At 40.2% G+C, this 14,328-nt stretch overlaps 1 protein-coding gene across 4 annotated transcripts in view; it reads left to right on the top strand.

Annotated features, from left to right (window-relative positions):
* The window catches only part of palmdb (palmdelphin b), a 67,763-nt gene that overhangs the window by 11,605 nt on the left and 41,830 nt on the right, over positions 1 to 14,328 (top strand). For 2 of the 4 annotated variants that reach the window (XM_031875972.1, XM_031875976.1), the window contains exons 2-4: positions 6,534 to 6,584; positions 9,280 to 9,360; positions 10,724 to 10,854. In XM_031875972.1, the coding sequence (XP_031731832.1) occupies positions 6,540 to 6,584; positions 9,280 to 9,360; positions 10,724 to 10,854 (257 nt within the window). In that variant the 5' untranslated portion in view covers positions 6,534 to 6,539. Of the gene's footprint in view, positions 1 to 2,371; positions 2,448 to 6,533; positions 6,585 to 9,279; positions 9,361 to 10,723; positions 10,855 to 14,328 lie in introns of all 4 variants that reach the window. The other 2 variants (XM_031875973.1, XM_031875974.1) reach the window with 2 other exon arrangements.

Below are 14,328 nucleotides of genomic sequence, written 5' to 3'. Positions count from 1 at the left end.
CGGACCAAAAATGTTCCTGAAACTTAAGCTGTGACTTCATGAAAACTGTGCTAGCTATCAAAATGCCCATTGGTCTCAATAAACTCCAGCGTTTTGTTTACGTTTTGAACTTTGAATCATTTTTGTAATGTATGGTTAGTCAATATTATATATAACAAAGTTAAGTGTTTTTTTAGATGTCTTTTCGCCAAAACCCCATTCAAGTGAATGGTACGATTTTGCTCCCGTTTTCGCAATTTTCAGGAAAACCGCTGGCCGAATCTCTGACAAAAGTCATAGCACACCATTCCCAACCAGGCCACTTGTTTTGATGTACACAAAGCCATACTGAATAATAAACCCACAGGATTATAGTCAGTGTGCTTTTGCACAGGCCTTTGTACAAAGCCACACTGAATTACAATATAACAAAAGAGATGGCATAACAATAAGGAACAGCACAAAAACATACATAACTAGCTTCACAGGTTAAAAGCAGATTTGAATAGATGAATTTTAAGTGCAGTTTTGAAAGTGGCGAGTGATGGAGAATGTCGGAGGTGCTGGGAGAGGGAGTTCCAGAGGGAGGGGGCAGCAATGGAGAAGTCCCTGTCTCCCCAGGTCCGATGCTTGGACTGAGTAGGGGGGGTAAGGAGGTTGGCATCGGCGGATCTGAGGTTGCGGTTTGGAGCGTGTCGATGCAGGAGGTCTGAAAGGTATGAAGGGGCAAGGTTGTGAAGGGCTTTGTATGTGATGAGAAGGACTGGGGTGATGTGGTCTCTGGTGGGGTGGGAGAGCAGACGGGCAGCTAAGTTCTGGATGTATTGTAGTTTGTTGTTGATTTTGGTGGATGAGCTATACAGGATGCTGTTGCAGTAGTCCAGTCAAGAGGTGATGAAGGCATGGATGAGTGTTTCAGCGGCTGAGGAGGAGAGGGAGGGGCGTAGATGGGCTATGTTTTTGAGATAAAAGAAGGCGTTTTTTGTGATGTGATTGACGTGGCGTTCAAAGGAGAGGGTTTGATCAAAAATTATTCCAAGGTTACGAACATGTGTGGAAGCAGGAACAGTGGTGCCATCAATACAGAGGGAGAAGTTGTGGTGGGATTTGTTTAATGATTTGGATGATGAGGATTTCTGATTTGTTGCTGTTGAGTTTGAGAAAGTTGGCTTGCATCCAGGGTTTTTATCTGTGCGGCAGTTGTGATGGTGGAGTGGGTGGTGGGGGTGATGGATTTGGTGGCGATGTAGAGCTGGGTGTCGTCAGCATAGCAGTGGAAATGGAGACCATGATGGCAGATGATGTCACCATTATAGGTTGGAAGACTGCATTTAGGAAGGAGGATGTAATGTATCATGTGCAGGTGTAAACTCATCTGACTTCTGGTGTGTTCACGTGTAGACTGATGTATCAACATTGGTTCTAAACAGTATAGAGTAGTGAGTTTTTGTGTGAGAAAATCAGCCCCCCCCCCCCCCCCCCCCTCCAGAAAAAAGCAAACATGGATGCAGTGAAAAGGACAATTTAGTTTAACAGCTGGTTCATTTTTGCCATAATCTTATATTTAATTATTTCAATAGTCGATTGTAGAATAATGAGCTCCCACATCATACAAATACATTGTGGATTTGCACATCCCAACCAACTACTGCTTTGAGACAGAGGCTGCCATTATTCCACCACAGCTTCAAGCATTACAATGACCTTGACAAAGAGATGTTTAAAATGCCAAACATAGCACCACCTTTTAGTTGAACCCATGTATCCCCTCTTATATACTGAGGAAACAGACACTAGTGAATATGGCAGGATGACATTTAGCCGGCTCAGGTGCGTAAGCAGCCTGTCTGCAGTTTCTCTGGGTTTTTGTACAACTTTTCATTTAAATCTTGGAAAGTGCAACTATCTTATCGTGGCAACAGGTAACTTTTCAAATTTCTGACTTTTTTTTCAACTTTTCAAATGTATGTTTTTTGGGCTTCCATCATTAGCAAAGTTAGCGTTGTTTAGATTATCAAATAGACCATGAATCATAATTTTATTCGAGAAGCGCTTGTCTCTGGCTGGTCCTGGGCCCTGTACTACGAAGAAGGATTTGGGATTAAGGAGGTAACTTCGTGGTTAACTCTGGGTTTTTAGTACTAAAACGGGGTAGATCACCATAGTAACTGAGGCTGAACACCTAAACTGCTAATGTTGAAGATAAGAGATCTACTTCTATGAAAGTACCGCCTAAAAAATACTAAAGTTACTCTATAAATTGATGGAAATTTATTTTATTTTTATTATACATTAAGCTCATTTGTAATGCACCAGGAGTTTATCTACACAACATACAACTATTTATTTCTTTCTAGTTTCCGTTGCCTCTCTTCCTGCTTCTTCTTTGCAGACTGTGTTGCTGAGTCCGTCCTCACGAGGAGGTGGATGTGAATCCAGAGCTCTCTTTTCAAACAGCACTGTGAGAGGTTTGTCAGGTGCATCTTAACCTTAGTGATCATTCTGTTGTCCACTGATTTACTGTTGTGCATTATAAAAGAGAACACCGACACAGTCATGTTACATTCTCTGCAGTCATTGTGCCATTCCTTAGGCCTCGATGAATCATCCATCTAACATGTGACACAGACATGCTACTTTCGGTCTCCCTCCCTGTCAAGGCTGATATACGCAAATCCATATTGTGTGATAAATCATTGGTGGCAGACAGACATTGTTCAATTAAACTTTCACACAGTATGCAGACCGTTTACAGAGTATGATGTAATGTGACAGTAAATACACATGCAGTCACATTATAGATTTGTGTGAATGTATATGCAGTGCAACACTGTTGAAACACATTTTATGAAATGGAAAGGTTTCTAAAACTATTAGGGCTATCAGTAAGTGTGTTACTATGGTAACTGGCGTAACGTCCTCTCAATGGGTGGTTTATTTGTGTTAGCTGTTCTGAAATATAAGACATATACCTTTGTGTAGTCAAAGATAGAAGTTGTTTGTTTGTAATTGTAACATTAGTAATATTTATTTATGTTCATAAAAGAACAGAAAGAACATGAAAGTAAACATGTATGTATCTTTCAGGACCGTGACCTCGCTCAGAGCCCACCCTTACCATAAAAAAGTTTTTTCATATATTTATGACTTTACAATATCTCAAGTTTGTGAGTTTTTCTCATCTTTTTTCTCGTAAATTAAAAGTATTTTCTAAAAATATAACCCCCTTCCACCGAATCAGTTATATAATATATATATATTTTTTTTACCTTCGATGGCTTTAAATATTTTTCATACCGTGAACATGATGGACATTTCTTCCTTTTATATTGGGGTGGGATCTTTATATTATGTTGCTGCTGTTGATGTCTTAATTAACTAATTTGTTTCTTACCAAAATATTTTTTTGTCTGATATGTGCCATACTGCGATACAGGCAAGTGAGTGCATTTCTTAGCAAGGCAGACAGAATGCATAGTTAGTGTAGTGAAAGGTAGTGAAGTGTAGTTTTGTGCAGTGTAGTGTAGTGTAGTGAAGGGTAGTGTAATTTAGTGTAGTGTATTGTAGTTTAGTGTGGTGTATTGTAGTGTATTGTAGTGAAGTTTAGTGTAGTGCATTTTAGTTTAGTGTAGTTCAATTTAGTTTAGTATAATATATTGTAGTCTAGTATAATGTATTGTAGTTTAGTATAATGTATTGTAGTTTAGTGTAGTTTAGCGTAGTGTATTGTAGTTTAGCGTAGTGTATTGTAGTTTAGTGTAGTGTATTGTAGTTTAGTGTAGTGTAGTTTATTGTAGTGTATTGTAGTTTAGTGTAGTGTATTGTAGTTTAGTGTAGTGTAGTTTATTGTAGTGTATTGTAGTTTAGTGTAGTGTAGTGTATTGTAGTTTAGTGTAGTGTATTGTAGTTTAGTATATTGTAGTTTAGTGTAGTATATTGTAGTTTAGTGTAGTGTATTATAGTTTAGTGTTGTGAAGTTTAGTGTAGTGTAGTTTAGAGAAGTGTACAGAACTTTGAGTGATTGGCATACTTTAATAATTAGGTTACTTCTTATCCTTACCACACACACATGCATGCACAGAGATACAAGGTACACACGCTGGAACAAGGCAATTACCAGTGTCCTTGGGTGAATGATGCTTCATATTCATTAATATCCTTAATTAATGTAACATGCACATGAATTACTAAATTTTGACCTCCATCTTTTTTTTTACCGGTCATCAATATTTTTACTAACATGATGGCAGAGTAAACAGCAGGGTTTTCCGACAATTAGAAGACTTGGCTATGTGCAGACATGATTCATTTTTGTTAACAGAGCTTGAGAGGGTTTTAAAGGGTGTACTTTATCAGGATATTATAGTATCTCTATATCAGTGGCTTAAATGGTCTTAAAATGACAATAATATTGTTTATCGCAATTATTTCAACGAAATTAGTTCATATGACAGGCATAACTGCATTCAGATGTTTTTTGACACAAATAATATTTACAACATACAGTGAAGCCAAATATATAGCTGCATATATAATAGCAAATTTAATAGCCACAGTTACAAAAATGAGCACACGTTCGAGTTGATGCTCTTTGCCTGAGCTGTGAGTTGTCTGCCAAGGACTCCAGATTTCACTTTAAGTCAATATCATTTAGCCAGACATTGCATTTTCATAAACTCCTAACTCGGCATAGCGTGTGTCTGTCAGGCAGGACGCCACCATCAAGAAGGAGGGACAGAACACCAACACAGTCATGTTACATTCCTTGCAGTCATTGTGCCATTCCTTATAGGCCTCAATGAATCATCCAACCCTAACCCTCACCATAGCAGAAGGTCAAACCTGGCGTAAAAGGATTTACAGAAAAAAATGTCATGTCACTGAATCCTTCAGAGTGAATCTTTTTGGATGTTATTATACTGTCTGTTGGTGATGTGTCGGTTCCTTTGTTCCAGTGCTCTGCACAAAGTTGGGGTGTGGCGGGACAGCCTACAGGCCGCCTGTAGTTAATTCCCCTTTACTTTCAGGTTCATGTAATGTACCCAAATTCACAAAAAATATGTAGGATTCATCCTACAGACGTTCTTGTAATCATAAATCGCAACATCTGCTCTCACAAGTTCAGCAAATTGTTGAAACATTCAGTAAAATCCCATTAGGGGGTTGCACTTCCTACACAGTAGTTACTATGGACAACTTACTATAATTATAAAACAAACACACTGCTGATGATGGCACCAGAAGTCAGCAGATCAGGAGGATGAAGATTGGGGAGGGAGGCAGTAAATTTGGGATTATTTTATCTGGGATTATCCCTTAATCGCAGTTTTCTTTGAATAAAGTTGTTGTGTAAAATGTTCACTGCAGAGGAGGGTGCTCAGCTCTCCATCAATGCGGCTCTTCACATAATTAATCCACCTCTTCTCCATGTCCTTATTTTTTTGTAATTTAAATAAGGTGACCAAGCTTTTTTTGAAAATCCTGGCATCCAGGGAATATGCATTTGCGGGAAATCGAGGAAGGCATAGCTAGATAGCTAACTCTAGAAGGTAGTGTTGTAACTGAGCAGTGCTCTAGTTATTGTATAGTGTTAGGGGTGGGTTTATGCTCCACTGCGTCATCGAGCCATGATTCCAGACCCACCGAAAAAATCCTGAACACAAAAATGGTGAAAAACTGTTTAACGGTCAAACTCCATATGTTTTAAGTAGGGCTGGGCAAGTTAACACATTCATTAATTAACGCCAACAATTATTTTATCGTGCATTAATGCAGTTTTTTTAATTATTAAGCGGACATTTTTAACACAAGAACCGGGCAGCGAGCGGTGAACAGCTGTGTTTGTGTGGCGTCTCTTCCTTCTCTTCCTGCTTGCTGCCTTTTAGAGTTTTTAAAGTTTTTTTGTTTGGAATATGTATAATAAGCATATCATTTAGTTATCGCTACTGAGAATTTAACAAACTTTAAAAAAAAACATAACGTAGATAGGTTTGCAGTTTTCAAGGTGTATATTTCAAATTGCATCTATAAACACCGGCTGAATATCTATTAGAATCATTAGAACTGTATTTTAACCGCTACTGTGTAAAGGGAATACTGCTGTTAAAAAGCACCATATTTGTTTAAAGTGTTTGCAAACCAAATGTTATTGCACTTTTGTTCATATATCAGTACTTTTAAAATAAAAGTGCACAATACACTACTTTTGAATTCATTATTGAATTTTGCGCATAACAATGCGATTAATCGCAGAAGATCATGCGATTAATCGTGATTAAAAATTTGAATCGTTGCCTAGCACTAGTTTTAAGCAATCATTTTTGTATTGAGTTTTGTAGTGACAAGAATGGGTATAATTTGAAACCCCCCTTTAGGCTCAACCTCTTATTAAGCTCCATTACTTGTCTATGAATGAAAGGTCTTGAAATGTCTAGATTGTCACTACTAAGGTTGGAGCCTTGAATCTATTTGAAATAATATTTTGATTTGTATTGGCCTCTCACTTCCTCTTCCTCCCAGTTCATTCACTGTTATGTAATCTGTCTGTCTCATAGGCCATCATGGAGGAGGCTGACCTGCTGAGGGAGAGGCTCCAGGCCATCACGGTAAGTATCCGTCCTGTGCTCCTGGTAGTAATAAGGGAAAGCTAGGATGTAGTCTCTGTGTCACATGTTGAGAGCTGCTTTTCTGACTTACATCCACACTAATATCTCCGTCCACACGGCGTTTCAGCATCGTTTTCGAAATGATCTCCGTCCATACTAATATGCCTGAAAACGAATAGCACGTGACTATTCACGTACACTGGGCATGCGGGTGGGTGGCGGTGTAAACAGGAAGTAGGTAAGTAGATTGGTAGCTTAGTTTAAAAAAATACGACAGAGTAATAAAGTAGTCTTTAATAATGAAAGGTTATGTTTGATACTTAAGATCTTCCTCTGTAAACTCAAGTTTTAAAAGTTTTATTTTTCAGCCTTAGTTACAACGCTGTTGTCTTGCTCTATCTCTCTCACACATCAAATTTACTTTAAAATTAACACATACACATACTGGTTTACTAGATTATGGGTCCATAAATGTGGTCAACACACGTCTCTCACTTGTTTCCTCAGTTTCGTTGTTGTCTGTTCTCTATAGCTCTGCTGGTGGATGAAGTCTCTGTCCTACTAGAGAGCAATTCATGTTTTGTTCCTTTATAGTTTATATGTGTGGACTTCACAAAATAAGCATTAATAAGAAAAGGAAAGTCCTCCGTTTTGTGTCCATGACCCGCCGCAAACCGTGAATTCAGACGTCCGCTCCGTAGGGCTGATAACGCCGCTCACTAATCGCTCCTCCTGGACAACAGCTAACTGGACAACAGCTGCTAGTAAAGACAACAAGGTCAGCAACACCTGTAATCAGTTGTCCATGTTAAATTAACTTGATAGTCGATCGATAATCAAGGCTGTTTGTGATTTTCGAGGAAAGGGTCATGTGATAGGGGCATGACGAATCATGGAAGGACACGTCGTGACTGCTAAGAACCAATCAAGTAGCAAATGCGGGTGTGGGCGTCATCGTTTACAAACTTATGCGTTTACGACACGAAGAGGTAACCCCGGAGTTTTCAAACTTATCCGTCGTCGGGAGCGTTTCCAAACTTATCCGTTTTCGGTGCTCGAAAACTCTGGCGTAGTGTGGACGTTCAGTGTAAACGTAGCAAAAGATATCCGTTTTCAAATGGAAACGTAGTAGTGTCGACATGTTTTTGGGATTATCTTTCTTATTAGGTGGGGAACACTTAACACATAACAATCAACTTTGAGGCCCAATGCTAATTTGCCGCCTCCACCCTCCCACTTTGTGACGGAGTGAACTCTGTTTGAATTACACATATGATGTAAGTCAATTTTACAAGATCATTTTGGAAGTCAAGTAAGTGCAGTATCATTAAGTTTTGCGTGAAACCGATCAGTGAACTACATCTCTTGTCTCATACAATGCACAACGTCACCAACATGACCGATAGCTGGGCCTTCTAGCTAGCTAGGAAACTTAGCAATATCCATGCACAAATGTAAAGTTATCTCACCTGAGCGAGACCATTTGTTGGTGTGAGTACATCCCAGTACGAAGCACACACGTATCGTAACGCAGTGAGAGACGTCACTTACGGGACTTTTGGGTGTGTTGTCTTTCTAATTACGTATTTTCACAGTCTTATACTTTTTTTTTTTACATCGCAATAAAAATTTGTTGACGTGCAAAATTTCTTTCAAATTGGCAATCATCACATGTGTAATTTGTGGCACAATTCAAACAGGATAAAAAAATGATTTGTCCCTTGCCACTGACTACCGTACATGTTTTTCTGAAATGAGCTCCCATGGTGATTAATGGGAAAGGGCGGGACTTGGCCTTTCTATTGGGCCTGAATGTCCACAGAATCCATGGTGGTTACGCAAAAGCTAGAATCAGAGCAGATTTGTTCAAACTGGTCTGATTTGTGTCCACATAAGCCATTTGATGCGGTCAGATGACCAGGTCCAGGTAATTTGTGTGGGTTCCTCCTTTTAAAGGATGTGCACACATCGTCCCTGGATATTATTAGTGGGCCGGAGTCCTGGGCCTTTTGTACCTCCTCAGCCGTGGAGTTGTTCTCAAAGTGTGATGGTGTTCAGTTCATCTTGGGATCTGAATCTGTGCTGCCTAGATACTCTAACTCAGCCATTATTTAAACTCCAGTCAGCTTCCCAGACATACATGGGTTAGGGTCATATACATCTGAAATCCCACCCATATGATCATGGTACCAGAGTCTCTGTGCTCGACAGTCAGACACAGACAGAGACAAAGCTATACATATCAGCAGACATCATCAGGGAGATCCCCTTTCACTGGGGCTTAGTGATCCAAGATCCACAAGCTAATATTAGCCCGCAGTGATCCCACTCACTGTGACATGCTGGGTTAAAGCCATTAAGCAGTGTGTTTGTCTGGGATCATCCAGTCAGGACACATATCTCTCAATTATTAAATGACTCTAAATGTCCAGCTGACAATTAAAACCTATATGAGATGAATTGTCTGTCTGCAGGAAAGAATATTCTAGTAGTTGTAGTGAACAGTTGGACACACACACACACACACACACACAGGTAGGGTCAGGTCATGAAGGTTGCGTTGATGTTTAGTTATTTATGGCTGTCCTGCTGTCAGCTGAAGGTTGAAGTGTCAGCAAGACAGCACAACAGGTGGAATTGTTTCCATGTTGTATAATGTACACATGATGCTAACGTGTTTAATTTGTCCCCAAAGGACAAAAGAAGACTCCAGGAGAACATTGCCAAGAAAAGGAGACAGATTGAAGAGGAGAAATTAAACCTCCAGTACATAAAGGTACTTTTTATTGTAAAAGAAGAAAACTACCATCCAGGAGAGAATGGTGTGCACCGTTCTAACATCTTATTGTAGAAATGGGTCTCCAGCAGACACTGAACAGACACTGCACAAGACTACCAGGAGGAACTCTGGGATAAAGTTCTTGTGATTTGTGACTGATAACACTGCAGCAATCCCTGTTTCATTTGTGTACAAACTCAGACACAATCTGAAGCAAGGCCAGACCTTAACTTCACAAGTATTAAAAGGAGTCCCTCTGCATCAGCTTTATGTAATATCCTCTTTATTCTAAATTTTCCTGAAACTTAATCTGTGACTTCATGAAAACTGTGCTAGCTATCAAAATGTCCCTTTGGCTCAATAACGTCCAGCGTTTTGTCTACGTTTTAAACTTAGAATCATTTTTCTACGTTAATGTATGGCTAGTCAATATGGGCCCAAAGTTAAGTGTTTTCTTAGCTCTCTTCACGACGAAACCCCATTCAAGTGAATGGAGAAACTTTGCTCCGTTTTTCAGGATTTTCGGGAAAACCGCTGGGCGAATCTCTTATAAAAGTCATTGCACATGATTCGCGATCAGGCCGCACGTTTTGATGTATTTTTTGCACAGGTGTTGGCAACGCTGTGTGAGGAGAAGCGTGCCAAACATTTCTGGATAAACCTGATTATTATTAAGCCCGCAGGATTACAGTCGGTGTGCTTTGGCACAGGGAGTTTTACTGCCTTTGTGCCACAAAGCCACACTAAATTACACACTGTTTATGAGACACTGATAATGTTAAATGAGGGGGGACAAACATCAAGTCACGCTTATAAATACTGACACAATGTACAGTGCATCTTTGGATTGTCTCAACAGTGTGACAAAAATGCAAATGCTATCTTTAAATATATCTTCCCTACAATTAGAACTTTGTCTCCTTACGTTTCTCATTGTTGCTAACCTGTCTAATATTAGATTTCATGAGAAGTGCAGTTAAGAATCAGTGTTCTGTGACATCTGTGATTTTGTTCACGTCTTACTGACAAACTGATCTCATGTCCTCTTTAAAGATACTGAAGATGTGGTGCATTTGTTAATACAATGATTATGTCTGGAGTCCCACATTAACTTAGGAAGATGTGCCACCTTTTAATTGGTGATACATGGTTAAAAAAGATATGATTAGCAATGAATAAAATGATCCTAGCTGTATAACTCTGCACTTACTGTTTACTGAACTCTGTACTTACTGAGGGATGGAAACTCTGAGGGCATCTAGTGGAGAAGGGGGGGGGGGGGATCACAAGGTGGCAAGATGAATTGTGAATAGAACTCTAAATCATGTGGGCAGTAACACTTGGTGTGTCTGATTGACAGAAGAAAGCCCTGAGGGAGCAGTGGCTGATGGATGGTCTGAGTCAGCAGTCGGAAGAGGAACAGGAGGCCACGAGGCTTCAGGCTCAGGATGAACAGCAGCAGAGTGATCAGCTGCAAATCAACATCCTCAGGTACCTCCCACACAGCAGGCAGAGAGCTGCAGAACTAACATACCATGTGAGTGAAGGCATTCGTATTGGCTTGAGGTGCACTGATGCTTGTGAAGACTTAGTGAAACTTCGTGATCTCAGTAGAGAGAATCAGTTGCTGCAGAAGCAAATAGTTTCTATCCATAGAAATGGAAAAAAGTTAAAATGAATGCATAGTTTGAAATATATTTGCCTCATAAAAAATAGTATGCTTCATACAAGCTATATGTTATTCTCGATAACAAGGGTGTAGGTTTGGTTTTAGAAGTAAGTGGGACACGATAAAGTAAAAAAAAAAAGAATGCCACACTTACATCAATTTGGCAAAAGACGAATTACAAGTAAATGTGTTATTGTTATGGTTATTACTGGAGCACTTATGGCATATGAGAGAATATGCTCATCCCCATCATGTGGGGATTGGAAGAATTGATGGGGAGCAACCATGAGACGATCACCACCCACGGTCGACCACCCACCCAGACCAAGGTGGAAGCTAAGCTAACTCTGCTATTACACCACTGCTCTACTCCTGGCTGGCTAATGTCCTGTCACAAAATAACTCAGGTTAACCCATCAACAAGAGATCAACATCAGAGATCAACAACCCCATCATTATTAGAGTGAGTGATGAAGTTACATCATTATTAGAGTGAGTGATGAAGTTACATCATTGGTTGAGTGAGTGATGAAGTTACATCATTGGTTGAGTAAGTGATGAAGTTTCATCATTGGTTGAGTAAGTGATGAAGTTACATCATTGGTTGAGTGAGTGATGAAGTTACATAATTATGAGAGTGAGTGATGAAGTTACATTATTGGTTGAGTGAGTGATGAAGTTACATTATTGGTTGAGTGAGTCATGAAGTTACATTATTGGTTGTGTCACGGTTTAGGCTTTGCCCCCTGTGTTCCTGTGTCTCTCTGTGTGTGTGTGTGTGTCCCTTGATTGCACTCATCCTACTCACCTGCCCAGTCCACCCAGCTGCCTTCAATCTTCTCATCACCCCACACATATATACTCCACTGCTTTCCCTGTTCTGGTTGTCAGATCATCCTTGTTCGTTCCCCTGCCTGTCCCTGCATTGTGTCTCCCCTCGTGTTTGCTCAGTGCTCCAGCGTTTGTTCCTTTGCCTTTGTTTTGTGATTTTGGATATTTTTGCCTGCTCCGTTGCGGTCGCTTTCAGTTTGTGTTTATGACTTTTTAAGTAAAGATTATTTTTCAACTTCACCTCGTCTCCTGTGTCTGCTCTTGAGTCTCAGATCTGCCCCTCAGACGTGACAGGTTGAGTGAGTGATGAAGTTTCATCATTGGTTGAGTGAGTGAAGTTACACTGTTGGTCGAAGATATCAGTGAGTACACCTCACCCAATATTGCGGCTTTGAATAACATGTTTGCTGGTAAACGGGTGATGATGCGTTCGCTGACCTCATCGTCAGCTCGGCCTTTTCGAATATGTGCAGCCTATTCCACTCTACTCCACGTTTTGGCCGACATTACTGTGTTATTATGGATCAGTGCACGCAAATTGATCCCTGTGTCAATGGTGGAATGTCTGTCTGTGTGCGGGATAATGGACCTCACTCCAAATTGCCTGTAAACTCAGCAGTAGACATTGTGTCAATGTACCAGGCCTTTGTTTAAAGCAGGCTTATATTACAGACAGGGCTTTATCTCAATTCAATTTATTTTGGAGCCCTCTGTAGAATATTTGACATGGGATTCGGCCTTTGATGTCATAAATTGCCTCGATAGAGCCCTACAATTTTTCTTTTTTTTTTTAAAAAGCTGCAATATTTATATTCATCGCCTATGATATGTGCAAAGTTCCATGACTTTTTGAGCAACCGCGTTAAACGAAAACTAACAATATTCAGGATGAACGATTATCAATATGTTTAGGATAAAATATAGCATTTCCTTTTGCCAGTAGGTGGTGCTATGACTTGGAAAGGTGCTCAGGCCTGAACCAGCATCATGCATGAGAAATTTTGAGCATATTGGACAGCTTGGAGTTACAACAACTTCCTGTTCTGTGGCAAATGGCATGCCACGTCAAGGTCCTTGCATGATCATTTTGATAACTTTTCATCCTTAAGGTGTTAAGATCATCCTGACGACATTTAAAGATGATGAAATCTGTAGGAGTAGTTCGTTAAAATTACTTTAAATGCCTGAAAACGAGGAAAATTTACTAAAAGTGCAGAAAACGGTAGAATTACTGTACCGCCCCCTAGTGGTTGAATGGAATGAAAATGGGTATGTTATGGGTATGCTGTGGTCATATGCTGCAAATTCTGTGACAGGCAAAATGCTTTTGAAGTTATGTGTATTGATGAACAAAGCCACGCCCCTTTGAAGTTCATTGGTCCATATCATCTTAACACAATGAGATATCAAACTTAAAATCAAGTCTAGGGGGCGCTATAGAGCAATTTTTTCATACCCAAACGCAACAATCCTAAACTATCCAAAGTTTCACCAGTCCTGATATGCATTCCAACTTTGGTGAGATTTTGAGCATGATAAAGCCACCAAAAATGCAATTCATTGGAAAGAAGAAACGCTACAGTAGGGTCTTCACTGGCCTGACGTTATCAGTGCTCGGGCCCTAATAAAAATAGCAGTCGGTGTCAGCAGGGCCATGGCAGGAGGCACGTCCACGGTCCGGATAAAACCACGATCCATGGAAACCTGTGAGGAGAGAAAGCACAAAGACTTCGAGGAAGACGCAAAGTTAGTAATGTGGATTAATGGGACATGAAGTCATACAGAAAGAGATAGAAAAGAGGCGATCAGTGTATCCGAGGAAGTCCCCCGACATTCTAGGCCTATAGTAGCTTATCTAGGGGCTGGTCCAAGGCAAACCTGAGCCAGCCCCAACTATAAGCGTTATCAAAAGGAAACCCGACTACGAGAAGAACGGACCCCGGCACACCGGGGGCCATTACCGGCCTCACACCGTCCACAGGCTGAGCCTCGATTAGAAGGACTCAGACCCCCATGGCGACACCGGGCAAGTGGTCTTCCATACACCAATTCAATATATTTTGTATAGCCCAAAATCACAAATTCTCCTCAGAGGGCTTTACGATCTGTACACACTCCCCCCAAAACCCCTTAACAGGGAGAAAAAAGGAAGAAACTTTATGGAGAGCAGCATAGGAGGGATCACTCTATCAGGTGTGATAGATGTCATGTGTACAGAATGAACAACATAACAGAGTTACAACACATTCAATGCATATGATAGAAATGATTCCTAAAATGAGAGTAGTAAGCATAATAATGATGGAAAAATGACAACTAATAATAATAACAGCAGCAGTGGCTATAGTAGGAGAATGATAACAAAAGCAGTAATGTATCAGTACTAATAACATCAATGTGACTAATAATAAAAATGATAGTAGCAGTGGGTGTCAGGCAAGACCACGGCGGGAGGCTGGACCAGG

The sequence above is a fragment of the Anarrhichthys ocellatus genome, unplaced genomic scaffold (genome assembly GCF_004355925.1).
Source record: "Anarrhichthys ocellatus isolate YVR2014 unplaced genomic scaffold, GSC_Weel_1.0 scaffold101, whole genome shotgun sequence".
NCBI lineage: Eukaryota > Metazoa > Chordata > Actinopteri > Perciformes > Anarhichadidae > Anarrhichthys > Anarrhichthys ocellatus.
This window is presented reverse-complemented; position numbering and strand designations above follow the sequence as displayed.